Source organism: Zonotrichia albicollis, chromosome 4, assembly GCF_047830755.1.
Source record: "Zonotrichia albicollis isolate bZonAlb1 chromosome 4, bZonAlb1.hap1, whole genome shotgun sequence".
NCBI lineage: Eukaryota > Metazoa > Chordata > Aves > Passeriformes > Passerellidae > Zonotrichia > Zonotrichia albicollis.
This window is the reverse complement of record NC_133822.1, coordinates 60,076,426-60,097,196: the sequence shown is the minus strand read 5'-3', so window position 1 is coordinate 60,097,196 and position 20,771 is coordinate 60,076,426. Positions and strand designations below refer to the sequence as shown.

General features: G+C 38.1%; 1 protein-coding gene across 3 annotated transcripts in view; it reads right to left on the bottom strand.

Moving 5' to 3' along the window:
- Positions 1-20,771, bottom strand: part of CFTR (CF transmembrane conductance regulator) — a 94,448-nt gene that overhangs the window by 53,407 nt on the left and 20,270 nt on the right. For 2 of the 3 annotated variants that reach the window (XM_074539947.1, XM_074539945.1), the window contains exons 4-11: positions 19,732-19,947; positions 18,735-18,824; positions 17,272-17,435; positions 16,657-16,782; positions 12,643-12,889; positions 10,302-10,394; positions 9,586-9,768; positions 6,796-6,987 (exon numbers count right to left, since the gene is read on the bottom strand). In XM_074539947.1, coding sequence (XP_074396048.1) covers positions 6,796-6,987; positions 9,586-9,768; positions 10,302-10,394; positions 12,643-12,889; positions 16,657-16,782; positions 17,272-17,435; positions 18,735-18,824; positions 19,732-19,947 — 1,311 coding nt within the window. The remainder of the gene's footprint in view (positions 1-6,795; positions 6,988-9,585; positions 9,769-10,301; positions 10,395-12,642; positions 12,890-16,656; positions 16,783-17,271; positions 17,436-18,734; positions 18,825-19,731; positions 19,948-20,771) is intronic. The other variant, XM_074539946.1, reaches the window with a different exon arrangement.

Genomic DNA, 20,771 nt, shown 5'->3' with positions numbered 1-20,771 from the left:
ACCTATGTTAACTAGTGTTTTTAACTAAATTATATCAAAAGAGAACATTGCAGGGAGTGTTCTGTTATACATATTTATGTGATCCCTGATAAACTTCATTAAGTCAGTGCATTTGGGAATTTGTCTCTAATCAAGATGTTCCCCTGCTATAAAGAAAATGTGCTAGCCTCTTAACTTCCAGTTCACCCAGAAAACTCACTGTCTGCAGCTTCACAGCTGATCTGCCCATGATTTTGGGCCAGATGAGAGTATCAGTTGGAGGAGTCTGTGTAGGCCAGCAGATCACACCAGTGAGGGATGGAAAAAGCAAAGGCAGCCAGCTTTGGGGGCCTCATGTCTGGGGTGCAGGGCTGGTAGTGGGAGGTTTGACGTGGGATGTGAGATCAGGTTGTGGGATCAGCACCCTGATGGCCTTAGGAGTTGGCTTGATGGTCATTGTGGGTCCCTTCCAGTTCAGGATATTCTCTGAATCTGTGATATATTATGTGGACTTTCTGCCTGAAAAAGGCATTTATACTCTTTAGCTGTTTGTATTAGGATGTGATAAACTTCACCTTGACATGCCAGTGGCTCTACCCAGCTGTGAAGACAGTTTAAGTCACTTGCTCTCACATAATTTACACCATAGACATGTACCTGATTAGATAACCAAGCTGCCATTTAATACCCTCTTGTAGACAATTACATACCACAAAGCACTCTGTTCCACAGCTTAACCTTTTATTCTTCCTCTCTTCCACACAATTTGTAATCTGCCCATTTCCCTTGTGAAAACAAGGCTCAAAATCATGGCACAAAGTATTTCACTCACTAACAGAACTTCTCAACACCTACTGATTTAGTCATGTGACCAAAACCACCCAAAAAACACGACCTAACCAACCAACCAAAAACCAACCCAAAATCAGCACAGATAAAAAGAGCTGGAGCAGTACATAGGATGCAATAATTTGTTTCTGTTTTGGAGCATTCTTAGCACTGCAGTGAACTTCTCCCTCCAGGGTGGATTCCATCATTTGCAAGGAGATGTTGAATACATGGGAACACAAACCTGGGCTTGGCCTATTGAGTGTGTCTTTCTATGGTTAATCTCTCCACAATCTAGTTATTAGATGAAAATTAATCTCCTGCACTCCCAGTAAACCTAGCTCAAAACCCTACAGAATCTGACCACAAACTTCTTTCACACTATTATATAATTTAATTTCACATGGAAACACTTCCTCTGTTTGCATGCCATGTTAAACATTACATTCATGAGCAGCTGGTGTCTCTCAAATCAGAGCATGTGTTTACTTAGAGAGTGGTAATCTCTCAAAGGTAGCTTGCCATTATGTGTTTATGGACTCTTAAGTAACTATTGAAGGATCACATGAATTAACTAGGTGGAAAAATATCTATCTTACATAACAAGAAGGTAAAACTGAAAGTTGTGGAAGTATGACTTCAAAACTCATGAACTACTGGACCCATTCAAATGTGATAGGATGCTTGTTAATTTTTAAACACTAATAACTGTAACAGGCTTGCTTCTGTAGTCTTGACTGGAGGAATGCCTTCTCTTAGGATGAGTTTGCTCAATGTTAAAGCATTTAAACATGAAAATTCCTGTTTCAACTGTCCAGAGGTTTTACCTTCTTAACTTTTCAAGTCATTACTTAAGTTACCACTTACTGTGATAAAATCAAACAAAAATCCCATACCCTGCATATACTGGACTATTAATGCTGGTTTTTCAATCAAAATATCACATTCTTTTCCTATATTTTGTAACATGAATAAAAAGTATTTTGCAAACCCACATACCAACTACAAATTAAATCCTACAAATTTCAATTTATATTCATATTATCCCTACCATTACATTAATACAACCACCAATTTATACAGTCTTCCTTGGGGAAGTCACATTTTTAGAATTACTTCAAATTTAGTGGCAAGTTTCCACAGACATAAAAACTCTGGAAGTTCACATCTCTCAGTGGAAGAATTTCCATCTCTCTGGAAGTTCACATCTCTCAAGTATACTTTTACAGTATACTTGATTCTTACCTTGATGTGTTTAGCAAAAGTTCAGTCTCTCTTGCTACAACTTTTATTAGGAATGTGATGAAAGGTACTTGAAAAAAAGGTTAAACCACTTTGTCAAAAGTGCTGCTGAGGCAGCACCAATTCATTTCATCTTACTTTTTGAGTTCCTTTAAACCTGGCTGTGGGGACTGCCTTTAGAAAATGTGCTCAGAATCCATACTAATTACATCTTGTCTACTCCATTATAGCATTCCAATATAAGACTTCAGAGGTAATAGATATGAGGTAACACCTGCAAACTCAAAAGCACTCTTATTAAAACAATTCATTTCAACAAAGCTCCTAAATAAAGAACAAATTGTAAGGACTACTGATCCGTGCTGGAATGGTTTAACCTGGGAGGTTAAAACCTTCACCTTCTTATTTGCTTACTGGTACCTTAATTTCAGAGAACCTATTAAATTAGGCATACATCCTGCTTTCTTGCTTGCTAAAATAATCACTGTTTCCCAAGAAAAGGAAAAGAGAGCAAGAAGGTAGAGAAGGAACAGGTAGCCCTTTTCCTATGCATCTTGAAAACCTTTTACTGAGGTGTTTTGCAGAATGTGTCGTGTAATTTAAATGCATTGGTATTCCCTTGAGTTCAGTATCACATAAAAATCTGGGCAATATCTACACACAACTTACATCTCATTACAGTCATATTCAGTGTATGCCAGGTGTTCAAAAAGAAATTTTTGCCAGTAAGGCTGTTTCTTTTGGCTATCAAGAACACTAATGAAACTCTTAATTACAGTCCCTTTATCTCAACTCCAAAGCATTCATTTTTGTTCTTTCACCTTTTACTGCTTTCCTCTTAACCTCTTCCCGTTTACAAACTGCAGTAATGAGAGCATTGTAAACATGATTTTAACTCTTCTGATGCCCTAATTACTCTTAAAGGAAAAATATAATCAGGAAATGTAATTGTAATCAAGTTCTTAATAATTTTACGCATATAAAACAGGCTACACTATCATAAAAAATACACATTAAAATGTTTAAAAAGCATCCTAGGCATAATTTCACTGATTCACAGAGAAGCAGTTGAGAACCCTTCTCATGATTCTTCAGTATTATGTACTGTACAGTGACATCCTGAAATGATGAGGAGCAGTGGTACTTAGATCTGACAAACTTCCCTCTCTGAGGCTTCAACACGAGACTGTATTCCACTATGGGTCATTTCAGCAGCTCAGATCTCGTGCATTCAGGCTGGCTTGCACTGTGCTGTCCCTTGCCCTTGCTCTCCCCATGCCAGAGAGCACTACAGAGAAGAGCAGTGAGGGCCAGGGATCATGAATGAAAGCTGTGACACTGCCCTGCTGTCACCTGTGTCACCCAGTGGGGCCACCCTCCCAGGAGCACCACTACAGCACATCCTTCCCACACATGGACTCACCAAACTGCACCCACTCTAGGAGAATTGCCTGCCCATCAGTCACACAGCCGTGCCAGGGGCACTGGGTGGGACAACAGCCACGCTGTGCACCAGAAAAAAGGGTGCTTGAGAGACATGTACACACTAATTAAGCTTGTGACCTCAGGCACAGACTGACATCCTAGTGCATTGTGCCCTGCACAAACACACTTTGTCAAACTTGGCATAGCAATATCTGAGGTGCGCACATCTCCAATACAGCATAACAATTTTCTTCTTAATCTTCATCTATCTTCTGTTTCACAGTACATCATGAACAGGTATAATGGCACAACTGGGGGGTAGGTGAATTGCATCAAGACAAAAAGATGAAGAAGCTGAAGGGAGAAATCTCTTAAGAGAGTTAAGGAAGTACAAATGTAGCTACCTGAACTACTTGGACAAAAAAATGCCCCATTTCAGTGCTCTAAATTCCTATAAACTTATGTAAGCTTAGAAAAGAAATAGAAAATCCTTTTGTTGCTCGTATTTTGCCTGCTTTTTAACAATATTTTTTGTGATTAATCAAAATTACCTGGAGAATAAATCACCTTTTTAACCTTCCTTTTGATGGTTCCATACACAAATAGAACAAAATGAAAAGCTGTGAGAACATCTTTTAGAGCAGCATAAAAAATTCTTCCCTTCCAGACAAACCTACCAAAGCAAACCTGCTGTTTAGATATTGGCTAGCATAAACCAGGTTTGCCATTCTCAACAACTTTACAGAATCTAACATATGACACATTCTAACTTCTGAATAAAGATCTGATTTCCCATAGAGGGAAAATTCTATTCTTGGACACCTAAAAGCTCTGGGAAATATTTACTTGCACTTTCCATCTTTCATAGTTGCTTAGAGATAAATTTACTTTGCATACTTAGCAACTCTAAAGAGTCTCTAAGTGATACCTCCTTAGTAAATGAACTACATACCAAATCAAAAAAGTCAGGCAAGAGAATGTAGCACTGAATTTTGTGAAAATTCTCATGCACCCCAAATTATATAAGTTACACTTTTCTAATACCATTTCCATATCTCTATAGACCTAAAACAAAGTGGAGACCCCTTGTGTGACATCACCTGGCTTCAGCATCCTGTCCTGCAGCAGACAAGAACAGCCTGTGTGTGGCAAGAATAGGCTTCCCTGTGTGCTTGGGAGCCTCAAACCCACATAAATGGACTTTGATGTGACTCACAAGAGTGACCTGCAGTATTTTGTTGGCACTAATAAAGAAGGAGGGGAAAAGACATCAAATTTATGAGCTGGACTAGATCTTCAGCTTGCTTTCTCTGTAGGTTGATGGTGGAAATGGAAAAGTTAAAAGGGCGCTTCACAGATATATTACTTTCTACCCTACTAACACACCTATTTGGCCACTGGGTCAAAGAAGATGTCTTTGTATTCCAAAAGCATTTTGGTGAGGATAGAGCTTGGAAATAAATGTGACTTAGCCATTGTTAAGAGCTCTGTATTAACTGAGAGCTCTTGGAGCATATGCACAGTAAGGAAATAAACTCTCTTTTATCACTAATCCTTGGTTTCTTGAGGGCTCCACATAAGAACTGGACTCAGCCGGCCTGTTTTCAGGTGGAATAAATAACTGTCTAGGAAGGTTTCAGAGAAAGGGGTGGAGTGAATTCAGTTAGGCAAAAGTCCCCTGGTTTTCCCTTTCTGAAGAATGAGAACAAACACCCACACACAAACTCCAATGCAAAGCACTAATATAATAAATCCCTAAAAGGTCACACTTGGGAATAAACAGGGAATTAATATTTGAAACCCATCCTTCAATCTGCCATACTGAGTCTTGTTTGGTAACTAATACATGAAAGTTAACAAGACAAGAAAGCATAATAATAGCAACAAGGCAAAGCATTTGGCTTCCTTCCAGACTGTTCTGCCTTCTCTTCAGAGCAGCCCAATTTATTTAGTCCAGGAGGAAAAAAAATGCATAAGTATCAGACCTGATCTCAAATAATGAGCCCTGCTAGGAGGTGAAGCATATCACTGCACAGAGCTGCACCAAGACAGATCAAAGCTGGCTGGACTGAGCCTGCCTGGAGAGAAAAGGAGCAGCAGCCTGCCGAGACACTGAGCCATGCCCCGAGCAGGGGACACCAAGAGTGCCACCAGCGCTGAGCCACTGAGCCACCAGCAGCCACCTGCTGCTCCAGGAAGGGCCTGCCTTGGGAAGCCTCCTGGAGCAAGGGCAGGTCGGGACTGCTGAAGCCAGCTGTTTCTTGGAGCTTTGGCATTAACTATAACTTTCACAACCGGGGTTAAGGACAGCTCTACAGAAAGCCTGACGCAGATGTTATTATTTCTCCTGTCTTCAGGAGCTTCCCAAGAGATTGCCAACAAACCAAATCGAAAGTCCAAACATAAGCTGAAATGGTCAGAAACATACAGGGAAATATTACTTTATTGCAAAGCTGAGCTAAAATGCAGTAGTAACCTTATTTTTAAACAGACTGGCTACAGTTTCTTGCTTGACTGGTGCTAAGGAAAAATACGTTTCACTATGTGGCCAAAAGAAAAATCCTGTTCAGCACAGTTAAATATTTATTTGCATATAACAGACAAAATCTTAAGCCATAGCAGATTTTGCAAAGATCTCAAATGCTGGCTCCTTTTGTATCTTGCCATGTGTAAAATATATTTTGCTGTACTACTCTCTGTCAACATCAAACATGTATAAGAACATTTTAATGTGATTCTACTCATTGTGGGCTACACGTCACATAAGGATCAATCCTGCAATTATTTCCAGTCTAAGAACTTTTAGTGTATACACAGAAAAAATCCCAAGTTTAGTCAAGATTTTCTGCTAAATAATTCAGATTTCTACCACAACATTCCAGTTATCCTTGCAGCCATTTTTGAAATGCAAAAGAAAGGAGAAAAATGGATTCATTTCCAAAACTGTAAGGAAAACTTCTTTATGTGGAAGAAATATGACAAGAAAATTTAGGAATAACCTATTTGTACATAATTTCTTCAGCATCAGTGTGCTTACTCAGGTTTTTAACTAGCAAGGAAGGCTGAGAAGGCAGACACAATAAAATATCTGAGCCAGCATACCCATCTTCTGTTGTGTAAACTGCCAGAACTGTCAGTGTCAGTGTATCTCCCAGGCAGCTGGCTACAAGGTGACTTGCAATTCCACAAAATTGGGAGGTCAAGCTGAGTTCCTTAAATATCAGAAATTTCTCACTTGCTTTAAGCCCCATTGGCATACCTTTTCTTTGGGGTTTTTCACTTGGGTTGGGTCACAGGTCTTAGAAGCCCTAGATGACTAACCTCCTCTAGTTGGCAGGCTTTGATGACACTCCTGTACCGGTATTCATCATAGGATACACCAAAAATTATGTTCTCCTTTATTGTTCCAGGCATGATCCAGGAGACTTGAGGTGAAAAGGATATCCTTCCACTGTGCTTAATCTTACCCTGTGAAGGCTCCAATTCTCCCATTATCAACATCAGAAGAGAAGTCTGAAAAAACATGAACACTTGATTAATACATCAGAAATCTGTACAACAAAAAGAAATGTTGCACATAGTGAGAGTCACTCTGCTAAGTCACTTAAATGGCATTTATCTCATCAAGAGTGTCCCTGTAAGTGACATTTAGGGCAAACTGCAATTATTTGGAGATTTTCTTGATATGTCTGATTCTGAAAGACCTCTAATATAAGAGAAACTTAATTTTTAAAATTATAAAAATTGTGTACAATATCTTGTAAAAAAGGCATGCTGCTGCAAAAGTATGTTATTTTAATGAAGCTATCAATAACCTCACAAGGTAAAAATCTATCTGTGAAACATATACAGACATAAGGTACTGGTATTTATAGAGAATTCTATTTGATTTTCACACTATCAGTGACTATTTTGTTTGCTCTTTGTACAACATAATTAATGTTTATAATTTTGCTAGCGCTTGAAAGTATTTTATCTGTATTGCCTTGAAAAATGCAATTTCTCTGTGTAAGTATATACAATTGCTCAGTATGGTCTGAATTTTCCTCTGTAACTGTTAACTCATTTACGTGAATGCATGACCTAAGTATATTTACTATTTCCCTTCATAAAAGAATTGATTGCAATTTCAGTACTGACATGTTATAATTCCAAAGTTAATCAGTAGCTTGTAGTAACCTTGTCACACATCATTGGCTACTAGATCAAAGAATAGAATTGAGAAATACACGGAAAAATTTGTTACAGAGCCATTGCTGTGGTGTTCTTACCACTGATAAACAGTCAACAAAGTTGGGACATAACAGCCAAAGATCTAAAAAATCTGTCTGAGTCACAGATTCATGCTGTCAAGCCCAGAGACCCTTTTGTAAGTTATACAATATAGTGGGGCAGTCTCATGAGATTCCTTCCCTCGTACCAGAATGTGACTTTTCCAAAATGCTGAGTAAGAAGTTCCCAACCTTGCAAAGGACAGCTGTTTGTTATGTTTTGTACACTGGATGATAAACCACTGCATCTTGTGCCATATAACACAAACTAAAAAACAAAACAAAACTGAAACAAGCTCTACCTAATACTGAAGCAATATTAAACAGCTGATGTCAGGCTTCTTATCTGTTACAGATTAAATAGTTAATATAGATAAAATTGTGCAGTCTGTTTCATGGGCCTGGCAATTGAGTTACAGCTTCAAGCACCATGAAGGAATACCCACATTAAGAATATGTAAAGGAAGGGCAGCATTCTTTGGGGAGGTGATGGGTGGGAGGTGAACCTTATTTTTTGACTTTTATAATATTAACTTTTTGTGTTAATATTATAAGGTTTTTGTTCTTATTGCTTTGGAAAGTGCAAATTTTTTGTAAGCATGTACTCACATAGACTGTTCAGTGTAATCTGAATTTTCCTCAATTTCCTATGTAGCAGATGGAAGGAGATATAGATACATCCTTCAACATTTTCTACTTCATATTTCTACATTACAATTGCCAGCGTTAGCAATAACAATAAACTATTCTGCGAATTCAAAATTATCACACTAAAATGCACCTTAACACATCATCTTGTGGACAATCTCATGCTCTGAGTCCCTTGCTCTCTCTTGTGGGGATCATTAATGAAAAATAAGAAGCATTGATCATACTGAAATTGATGGGTCCTTTGTCATTGACTCCAACAGACCAAAGATTTTACCCCATGCAAGTAAAAGAAATTTTCACCTATAATTTATTAAACAAGAGAAGCATAATGAACATTTGTTTTAACTTTCACATTTCCTCAAAAAACGCAGTGAAGATGAAAGACTCATCAAGACTCATCTAACTACTAGCTGTTCAAAGAGAATAAGAGTATCACAGTTCAACTCATTTTATATTAATGATGTTAATTGGATGTGTCATCTGCAAACTAAATGCATTGATAACATTTTGGGGTAGTAAAATGATGAATAATCTAAGCCACAATTTTTCACAGGATACCAGCAGTTTCAGCAGCATCTCCCCAGGCTTTCACATGGGTCTCAGGAAGCCCAAGTGAGGCACTCTAGGGACCAGAGCTGAGTGATCAGGGACACCAAAATTCCAGGACACACACACCTGGCTGTATTCCTGTCAGCATTGTCAGGTTACAAACCATCTTGAGTTCAGTTTTTTTCCTTAAAATGTTAAAAAGGCAGGGAAAAAAATCCTTTCTAACACACTGAGCCATCAGTATATCTATTCTATATTCTTCATATTTTTAAAGGCCAGGAGATTCTCACCATGAGCCTTAACTTTAGGTTTCAGTTTGTATTACTCCTGTAAAATTTCCTTTTACTTCCAATGGGAAAAACATTTTTTCATTAAATTGCTATTTACTTATAATTCTGTAACCTTCTATTGCAAAAAATATTCAGCAAACTCTATCTTAGAGTGGCCACAGTATAAAACTTCAAGCAACTATTTCAGTGAAACTTGCCGATTATCCATACTTTTTCCTGCAGCCATCATTTCTGCAGCAAGCACAGGAAGCAAGAATACAGTAAAAATAGAGGTAACAATACAGGTAACAACACAGTATTAGTCCTTACAGTTATTAGGACTCTAATTGAACCAGCAGAAACAGAAATACCTTGCCGGCTCCAGTAGATCCAGAAACAGCCAATAGCTGCCCCTTCTCAATCTTGAAATTTATGTCCTGAAGAACAGGAGAGGCATGAAGGGGAAAATTATTGAAGAAGAGATTTCTGTCAGTGCTAGGAGCTTTGCTATTGTTGTTTTCCTGGTTTGCTTTTACAAATAGCTCTCCAATTCCCTGCAATGATATATATTTGATGTACATAAAAATAAATAAAGCATGCATATACAGAGTATACATGTACAGATACACATCATGTATATCATACTATGGATTTAGGAAAACATATGAACTTACTTTTCCTATCAATAAAATACTGATTGTGTTATTGAATATATATATTTTTAATGTATATATTGGATTTATGCCAAAATTTGTGCACACAAACAAAATTTGCTTATTATAGAACTGTTTTCCAATGTTTATACATGACATAGCCTGATCCTGTTTTCAGGCTGGCTGAAGTCAGTAATAACTCATTATTACAGGCCTTAACACTTATTAAAAGGTTTCTTCCCAAGTTTCTCAATGTGTATAATTTAATATCATGCATTACTTACTTGCTAAGTATTCCTTACCTGCTGAAAGCTGAAGCTAGTTAAAAAGAAAGAGTGTAGGCTGCTCTTTTTAGAGAGTGTCATAGCAAATATTAAAATATATATATATATATACACTCTGTGTTTTAATATAGTTTGGGTAAAAGTACCAACCTCATCCCAAAAAGCTGTTACTTTGTCCAGCTCAACCCCAGTGGTTGTTAGATTATACTCCAGAGCTTTATATTCTTTTTTCAGCAAGAAATCCTAGAAACACCATGAAAGCAGATGAAACAGTAAGGGACAAGGTCATATTGCACAAAGCAGTCTATATTTGCCTACACAGAGCACTAATATTTCTGGTGACACTTTTGCATCACAGTGCTTTCAGCAAGAGGCATAAATATAAATTATACAACATTTTTGGATGCAGAAGGAAATGTTTTTGAAACTACCAATTCTTTCATTGCTAGTGAAAACATAGCCATAAAGGTACTTGGTTCTGATTTAGAAAGAATATCGAAACTTGGCACTTGTTTCACTTTCAGGACTTGTATCTGGCAAGATCATCCCTCTGAGTTTAACCCTTTGAAAATGAAGCTTTGGGTTTGGAGTAAGATGTAGAATGTTGCACTCGGGTAAACAGTGAAACAAAGCAGCTACATGCTGGTATCTCCCTTTTCCAAAACTGCAAGAGTTTAAAAGAGTTGGAATGATCTTTTCACCAACAAAAATAAAAGGCAGATAATGATCCTGGCAAGTGCAACACTGATGCAGTGTAATTTCAAATGACACAAGTTAGCAACCCAGTGCTTGTGTTGCCTTTTGGGATAGCATTAGGAAATAAAAGTAAGGCTGTGATAATGTAGGAAAGGCAGCCTCTCTATTCCATTATTTTATTAAGGTTATATAGTCTGTAGAGATTGTCTCCTCCAAATTCTACTTTTTTTAAAATTATTTCTAAGCAAATAGATCTACATGGGCAATACAATGGAAAACTTAAACCTCATGGAGAAATCAGTTCCCAGCAGTACACCTGCAAATTTCCCAAATAGAACAAGAAGGGGGGGCCTCTGTTGGCATAACAATTAGGCAGCTGATTGAAAGGGCAGGAACTGAAAAACTGGAAGGTATGACACACATGATTTATGAAAAAAAAAAAGCAGCTATGCTTTCATAACAAAGGGGTCATCCAGTGGAGCTCCTGTAGCAGTGATAGTCAGAGATAGCACACAGATTCTGAAATGTCATGGTCTAAAAAACATGTGAAAATACAATAACCCAGGGGATACACCTGGCCCAGTCAACTCTCTAAACTGATGTGGAAATTAAATCAGAGAGGTGTGTGAGTGGCTTATTATTCTTATTTATGTTTCTCAAGACTAGTAAAGGACTTGGGTGTTCTGGGCCTCTGTCCTGTCTGTCTATGGGGACTATACTGAACCTGCCACAAAGAGATGATTATTTATGGGTTCTGGAGCACCCATTTGCTAATATCTCCAAAGACAAGCAAGCATTCAGTGAAGTGAGGGCAATGAGGTGACAACTGGGCTTGCCAGTCCTGTGACTGTGTCCAGGGCACTGGACACACTCTTCCAGGAAACAGGAGAGACAGGATACTTCCACTAATGCCTAGGGGATTTGAGAGCACAAGGAAAGATTTCTTGAATTTTATGCCCAGTTGAAAATCACAAAAATCCTACATATACTTCTTATTCTAGACTGATGTTCAGACATCTGATTAAGAACTTTAGGTTCTGTATTAGTTATTTTTATCCCACCAAAAATGATAAAATCTGTGTTCTACCAAAATCCCCACATCTATAAATATGCAATGAAAAAGGTCTAAGATTTCACCCCAAATAGTGTAAGAATTCTCTTCCTAGGGAGTAATTTCAGAACAGCAGGTAAAAAATATAGAGTTAATGAGAGTCCACCCTGATTTTACTCTGCAGATAAGCCTCTCATGCTGGTATATGAGCAATTGATCTCAGTAGGTAAGGTGGATAATAATTATTTGACTGGTACCTTAATTATGTTTACTATTCATAATGAATGAGATGCACATTTGCATAAAATGCACAGTTTCCTGCTGCTGTTGGCACAAATGTCCAGAAAAAGAAGATCTGTGACTGCAGCTCCTGGAAGCCACGCTATATAAAACATGTACTAATTTTGAACTTCCTTTTCTGAAGGAAAAACACCTCTTAAGCACCACGAGTCATGATTTTATGAAGTTTCTTGTTCTGCAATGAGAATAACTAACTAAATGTCATGGTTTAAAGAAAAAAAAAAAAAAAAAAAGCAGCAAGCTGGTAGCATGAGACCTGTGTGGTTATGCTGCCTGGGGAACAATATCAAGATTTATAATGACACTTCATGGTGTTTAGTCAAAGCAAAATATATTCAAAAAGTCTGCATAGAGGCTGTGTGCTTTTGCTGATCAGCTGACAAGATAACACGATATGAAGAATTAGCTTACGTACTTGGGAAGATTTTAGTCTATGCACTGTACCTGTATTTTGTTTATTGCTCCAATAGAGTCATACCAGGTCTGCACAGAGCCGGGAAACTGCCTGGTCACTGTCATTCGAAGAACAATGCAGAAGGAAATGGTGGTGAATATTTTTCGGAGAGTAATTCCTTTAATCACAGCATACGGAAGCACAGCCAAGAACACCACAAAAAAGCCTGAGAAGAAGAAGGCTGAGCTGTTGAAATATCTCACATAAGCAGCTTTTCGGGTAAGCTTCAGTTCAGTTCTGTTAAAAAAAAGAAAAAGTACAAATAATTAGTGTAGGATTTCAAAGTTTACAACTTACAAATATTTTGGATGGAAGTGTTGGCATAACAATTAACTCAAAGGTTCACTCATCCTTCTTCTTTTCTAGAATTGCAACTAAAAAGTAAGACTCCAAACTATTTCTGGGCCTAAAATATCATTAGAGTCAAATTTTGACATCAATGTTCAGAGATGTCAGACAAAGTAACAATAATCTGTCATGATTTACATACTGAATAAACCACAAGCCTCTACAATTCCTGGCACAACAAACCTCAAACATCTAACACTGTGGTATGTGATGTACTCCCAGAAGCATCATCCCATGCTCATTTAGATGCATAACTCCTATAGAAAAAAGATACTTTGAAATGCAAGATTTACTATATGTTATCTTAGAAAAACCTTACAATAGACAATCTGATTATAAGGTCATCTTCTTTTGCATGGCAAGCTACTAATGGCTGCGAATTAGGATGCCACTTAACCTCAGTTTGAAGGGGTGGAAGGCAGGGACTCTGCTCTCCACACTCTTTTCTCCAAGTAAGCTCACTCTACAGAGAGGCTTACTGACTCCTGTGCAGTCAGGAATGCAATCAGTGATTACTTCCAGCTGTTTCCACAAGGTCCATACATCTTCTAGCAAGCTATTAAATAAGAAGATAAATAATCCAGGGGATATAAGTGAATTTCTGAGTTGATAGCACAGTGCTGCAGATTTCTGTTGACTGCTCTCATTTTGATCCTGTTCAGTTCACATCCCCCAGGTGCCCTGCAGCTCAGTTTTACCTGGACAGAAGCACCTCTGCTGCAGTGACAGAGCAGTTGCTCTCCTGCAAGAGGAATTAACTGGGGCTAGAAATGGTACAAGCCCCAAGATGCCCATTCACTGGGTGAGTGCTGACCACTGGAGTACAGCGCAGAATTTTGCAGTCACATTGCTGATGGCAATATCTGGTGTTGCAAGGCTGAGCACCACAACCTTTATGTGCCTTCTCATATTGACCCAGTGTCTGTATTTATTGTTAAGTCTGTATTTCACAAGAGAAGTATGAATAAAGTAGCCAGATGTGCAAGTCACCACCATGATAGTATTACTGCCTGGGAGAAAGGGCCTTGTAAGTCCCTCCAGAGCTTGCATGAAACTGCCAGTGGCAGCACAAAATAAGGATAAAAAATATTTTGGGACTTGGTGCTCATCCATTCACACATAAATGTCTGGCTAGAAGCTATCAAAAAACCCCTCAGTTCTGAAGAACACAGCCCTACTCCAAAGAGAGAATGAAAGCACTAACATCTTTTTCAGTATCCCAAGCACCAGCTACAGATTGATGCAGCCACAAGTAATAGTTTCCCAGAGGTGGCCCTGTCTGTAATACAGACTTGAAAGCTCTGTAGACAGCACACTTACTTGGGACAGGGCTTGCTGATGCAACATGGGTCTTTGAAAAGAGATGTAAGCGACCCTACGAGCCTTGTGCGTATACAGAGTGTAGACCAGCGTAGGCCTGGTTTTGGAGTGGTGCTACAGGAACCAGTACTAATACATAAGCTTGAGATCCTTTGCTTGATATAAAGATGCGTCTCTGCTGGCAAAGTGCAGACACTTCCAACCTTCAGCTTCTCCTGGGCTATGCTATGATTCACAGGAACAGTTTGGTGGGGTGGTTTTTTACTTCTCTGAATACGTTGCACAGCCAATAAGAGCGCAGGTATGTTTATTCAGGCACCTGTTATGAACAATTATGTTCAGTGCAGAATTAAGAGGGTACAGAGCAGACAGCCAGCATTTGGTGTCTCTGAAGCAGATTAAACTGGCTTGTATCAGAAAATGCCAGCATGCCAAAATGGTTTTGTGATGACTGAGTTGTAACACAGTGGCTAAAACACAGACATGGCTTCAAACACAAGGTCTTGTTTCCTAGCAGCTAAACAAGCCAAAAGACTGGGAGGTCCTGCAGAGCTGCTTCCACAACCCAAATTCAATTGAAACTCTGATATTCCTGGGTTGACTTGCTCTGGTGATGTCTTCACTGAGTGATCTGCTGGATGACTTAAAAAAATTATGGAAGAATCATAGAATTATCAGATGGTTTGGGTTGGAAGGGACCTTAAAGATCATCCAGTTCCAACCCTCCAGCCATAACCAGGGACACTTTCCACTAGAACGGGCTGCTCCAAGCCACATCCAGCCTGACCTTGAGCACTGCCAGGGATGGGGCATCCACTGCTTTACTTGGCAACCTCTGCCAGTGCCTCAACACCCTCACAGGGAAGAATTGCTTCCTAATATCTAATATAAATCCACCCTACTTCAGTTCAAAGCCATTCCCCTTTGTCCTATCACTATGTACCCTTGCAAAACATCCCTCTACAAATTGCTTGTAGACTCCCTTCAGGTACTGAAAGGCCATAATAAGGTTTACCCAGTGCCTTCTCTTCTCCAGGCTGAATAATCCCAATTATCTCAGCCTCTCTTTATAGAAGTACTCTGATCTTGTAATATTGCCTGCATTCTTGTCTTTTAAAAATCTATGCATCATACAGTAACTGCAGCATTACAAAATTTACTGTAAATCATTATAGAAAACATAGCTAATAAAATAACAGTCCAACTTCCAGGTTTCTGTGACCAGTTTGTGGACTACAATTTATTTCATTAATTTCCAGAGGATTTGCTAGCATGATGTGCTCTCAAATTTCCTAAAAGCAACACATGTGACTAGTGACATCAGGGGAATAATAAACTAGTTCTATCCTTGAGCTAGCACTCGTGACCTGGATTCAGACTGAGTTTCTCTGATTGTTTATAGTAAATAATTACAAATTTTAATGGTAAAGAACACTTCACTTTCCCTGGATTGTCTTTCAGAAAGCAGCTGAACAAAAAGGTGTTTGTGGGACAATATAATTTTATGTCTGTTATTTACATGATACTATGACACTTATATTTCTTTTATTTTCCCAATCACACACCTGGCACAGAATTTTATTTCTCTGTAAAAGACTAAACAAACACAGAGGACACATGGGAGAGTTTTCATGCAGCGTCACCCATCAATAAATGTGTCACTTCTCCTCCCTCTCCCCTGAACTCCTTACCCATAACAAAGACTTCCTTCTCACAGGTCTCAGCTAACTTTTACCTCCTTTCTCCTTCAGGTCTGGTAGTTACAGTTAATCCTTATATTAATTGAGAAGATAAGCTTTCTACAAGGCCATCTACAGACAATAAATGTTAATGTAAATGTGCAGGATAAGTACATGGATCTAATTTACTCCTTCCACAGATTGTATGCAAATTTTATAGCCAGCTTTATTGCATTTCTCAGAAAATGGCTGCACAGGATTCGCATTGTTTCCTCCACCACAGAATAGGGACGTCTGTTAAGCCTTAAGTAACCGGCACAAAAGGGCTTTTTATTTTAAGATGAGGACAGGGCTGGCCAGAAACAAACACAGATCCCACAATTGTTTTACCTGCGCAAACTAACCACTGAAATATCGTTAATACAAATGAGGAAGTAAACAAAAAAAAATTTTTTTAAAAATCTCACCTCCATAGTAAACTTAAAAAAAAATTGGGAAAAACCCCAAGCTGCAGTGTGGGAATGCATGGTTAGTTTATTGAGAATTAATAGATGTTGCTTTACTTCTTAACTAACATGAACACAGATGATGTTCATAGACACCTAATTTTTTTTTCAGAGCACATAAAAAATTTGTGTAATAAATGAGTACACTTACTCACGGATGTTTTCAATCATTTTTTCCATTGCATCTTCCCAACAATAGGCTTTAACTGACTGTATATTTTCAATTATTTCTGAAGTGATGACAAGTCTCTCATTGATCTTTCCTGCTCTCTTATTCCTACAAAGTAAAAAGACAGTAGGTCAATCTTCATCTTTTTCATCCTGTATAGATAGCTTGTATCCCATTATATCACATCAAAACAACTTCTATATATGCCTCTGCTTAAAATGTTTACTTTAACAGAATTATTACGGAGAATATAGAAGAAATTATTAGAAATCCAATAATTGTTTTAAATGGAGAAAATACAAACTCTAAAAAGAATGCATCAAGTAACGAACAAGAAGTTTTCATTGTAAAAATTCTCGATTTAATGCTAAATCTAATTTTAACACTATTTGCTCCATGCTAGATTTTCAATATTTTTAAGTTTAGACACCTGCTCCTACAGAAATTTTGTCTGTAACTTTCCCTACACAGAAAACACTCTTTGAACTCAATCTACGTAATGTCCTAACCAGAGCCCCTTAATCAAGTGGTATAAACTTCTTAAAACCAATGTGTTTCAGGAAAATATACTGAAAAATTTTAAAACATTCTTGTCACCTGTATTTCATCATCATTTGTCCCAGCCAGGCTTGGAATAAGACCATGACTATTAGAAAAGCAAGTCCAGAAAATGCAGAAGCTTCTAACATATCCCAGAGCAATCCCATCAGCAGTGCCACTTGTAATGGTGCAATCCATACAAAATGAGCCAGAGCAAGACCCTATGGAAGGCCACAGTAGAATAAAAATAATGAAAATTAGAGGTGCGCTCTGAAAACTACATGAAAAGGAAGTAGTCAATAAAGTGACACTTTGAAAAATACAGTGAAGAGTGGTACAAATATTTCCAGTAGAAAAACAAGTTTATAAAGGAGAACTGGTGATCCTGAGTACATAGCATTCTGGGTGTTAATTATGATGACAGTGCAGCAATACATATACATTTCATGCCCAAGCTTTGATTTTTCTAAGGCAAAGTTCAATCTGCAGCTGTCTATTTGTTATGTATATGCATGAGGAAAAGTCACAGCTTTGTAAAAGTAAATGGAATTTGGCATCAATGCTGGCTTTTTCAACCACTGTAAGATGAAAAAAAATACTTGTAAGAATCTTCTGAGTGTTTCAATCTGATATAGAAGGCAAGTATTACTTTGGTGAAGAGATGAGTGTTGTATGAACACAACTAGTTCAATGCAGTTCCCATTCAGGAGATTTTGGAGTGAACCCTGGGATCAGGTGCACAGGGACTGTGTTGCTGCAGCTGCACTGCTGCAATGACAGAGCACTTGTCCTAACTTGTGCAGCACCAGCTGACTCTGCTCTGTACAGTCCTGCAGTGCTTCATAAATGCACCCTGAAGCTCCAGCCATGTGTCTACAGTCTCTCTGATCTTGTGTCTTTCAAGGGAGGCAAATCATACCCTACCAAAGGGCCAATTAAGCACACTTGAAGAACAGAAGTTCATGGAGTTTCCAGTTTCTAAAGGCATTAACAGGGATTTGCTGTAGTCTCTAACAAAAAGAAGTTTTACAGAAGACTCTCTGAGGCAGATGTCTGACTTCCTAACAGTCTTACATGAACAATCCCTTTTTGGTGGACTGGGTAATAATAGGAGCAGGAGGTTAAACCTCACTGCTTGTTCAATGACAGAAATGGACTGAATCACCTTAGTAAAAAGATACAGTCATCAGGAAGTAGGATGTAAGGGTTGAACCAGCAAGTTCTATGAAACTGTTTAACAACAGTTAGTCTCACTGGACTGAAGAACAAACACATTTTTATAAGGTAACTGCTTTTTAGGTTTCCTCTTCTAATCAGCATAGGAGATAAAGTATGAGAATGAGCGTTTCTATGACTATGTGCTAACATATTTCCTTAAGGTAATGAACGAGTATTTTGTCTACAATGAGCACTCAGGGCAGCTCTCCATTTCTGCTCCTTCCTTCCTCAATATCTGTCATGAACAGCTTGACATTGGTATTTGATGGATCATCAAGTGAATTAAACAACCGATGACGCACCTCATCAAACTTGTTCAGGTTGTTGGAAAGAAGACTGACCAATTGTCCAGTACTTATTTTATCTAGAACTCTGCTTGACAGCTTTAGGATCTGTAAAAGAAAACAAAACCACAGAAAATTGTCATCTAACTTATTTCCATAGAACACAATAAATAAAGATAAAAATAATAACCAATTATGCAGCAGTGTAAGTAATAATCCACTTATTTGTTTGTGCTATAAGGAAAGTCTCATTAAACTTGTTATTTATGTCACTTGAATTCAATATAACCATTAAATTGCTTTAAAAATATTGATGTATTGACCTAGTCCTTCTTTTCTGTTGAATATTTTATGGATATAGATATATATGCAAATGCAAGTTTTAATTAAGCACACATGCTGTGTGCTGCTGTGCATCCTTAAAAATCTCCTACTGTTGCCTCTCCTGAAAAATATTTTTGAAAGATGCTTTCACAGTGAGCTTTATACTAGAATAACTAACATGTTTGTTTAAATTATCTTCTTTGGGCATTTCTTAAAAAAAGAAACTTTAAATCTTTGTATTTTTGAGCATGTGATGGGTCAGTATCTGCGGACTTTTCATGCTATAACAATGTTACACAGTATCATTCAAACTTAATCCCTTCAATGACAGATTTTTTGTATAAGTTTTCACCTTTAATTCTCTTTTGAAGATATTCTTTGGCCACCAGCATGTTTTTCTTCCTCTGCAGTACACATTTTTAACAGGAGCACAGTGGTAAAACAATTAAAGCATCTCACCACATATGCAGCACGTCTGAACTCACAGAGGCTGATTTCAGTCCAACCAGCTGTAGACAGGTATTAAATTCTTTGGACTGGGAAACTGAGAGCTGTCAGAAACTGTTAGCCACATTATCCTTCCGTGTACTTTGTGTACCTTAACAAAACTATCAATCTTTCAACCAACTAGTCTAAAAGTTACATAGAATACAGACAGAAGCTTGGCTTTGGGTGTACATGAAACAATTACCTTCTTATAAATCAAGCTAAACATAGCTATCCTCATTTGCATTCCGATGTGATGAAGACTGAATATAGCAGGGTGGATAAGCAGTGTTCTCACAACAAAGAGGAGGCACAAGCCAATGCCCAGGTAGTAGGCTATGGATCTTTCATCAGAGTTGTCTGGGTCATAGGAAGCTATTATTCTCCCCAGCAGAAGGGGCTGCACAGCTTTGGTGACTTCCTGTAGAGAGAAACAAGAAAAGTAATTTTGGTCAGCAGTTGGTTCATTTTTTCCAAAATGGTTAACATTTCAATTCAAAGTCCCACCAAACAAGATTTGAAGTCTCGTGTCTTAAATGAGGAAGTCAGGCCTGTTTGCTCTGCAAACCACAGAAAGTTGCAGTAGTTGCACAGGAGAACAGACAACTCACTGCTGTCTAAGTCTGTGATGCTTCTGCAATTGCACCAAAGCAAATCTGGCTTGTAAATTTTGTTTAATCATTTTCTACAAAAGTGACAACTGAGATTAGCTTCCACATTTACTTTACAGAGTTGTAATGGATTAGCCATATCATATGACTGAATCTAGTTTATCAGGCTGGAGCTCTGTTTTGGCCCTAGGGAGCAGTTCTCACTGCACTTTACTGGACTTACAGGACAAGGGAAGCCTCAGAACTACCAAAATGAACCCTACCATTCTCACAAGACAGTGAGAATATAGCTAAAACCAAAAGTATATGGAAATTGGAACAGAATAAAAGTCTAAATAATTGGATCATCTACTAAACAATTCTAGACACTGTATCCAGTTTTGTAACAAAACAGGAGGAGAGGAAGTAAATGGTAGGGGAAGAAAGTTTAATAAAGGTCCCAGAGAGAAAGCATTGGAGGCCCCAGCACTCCCCATCCAGGGATGAGCAACAGGATAGAAAACCAGGGTAGGAGAGGAGAAAGAGGTAAGGTCAAACCACTAAATTGCAAGGTATCCAAATGACTTGCTAAAGCCTGACTTTACCTTAGTCTGCTATTACATTTGTCCTCAGACTCCTTTTCCTTTGTAATAAA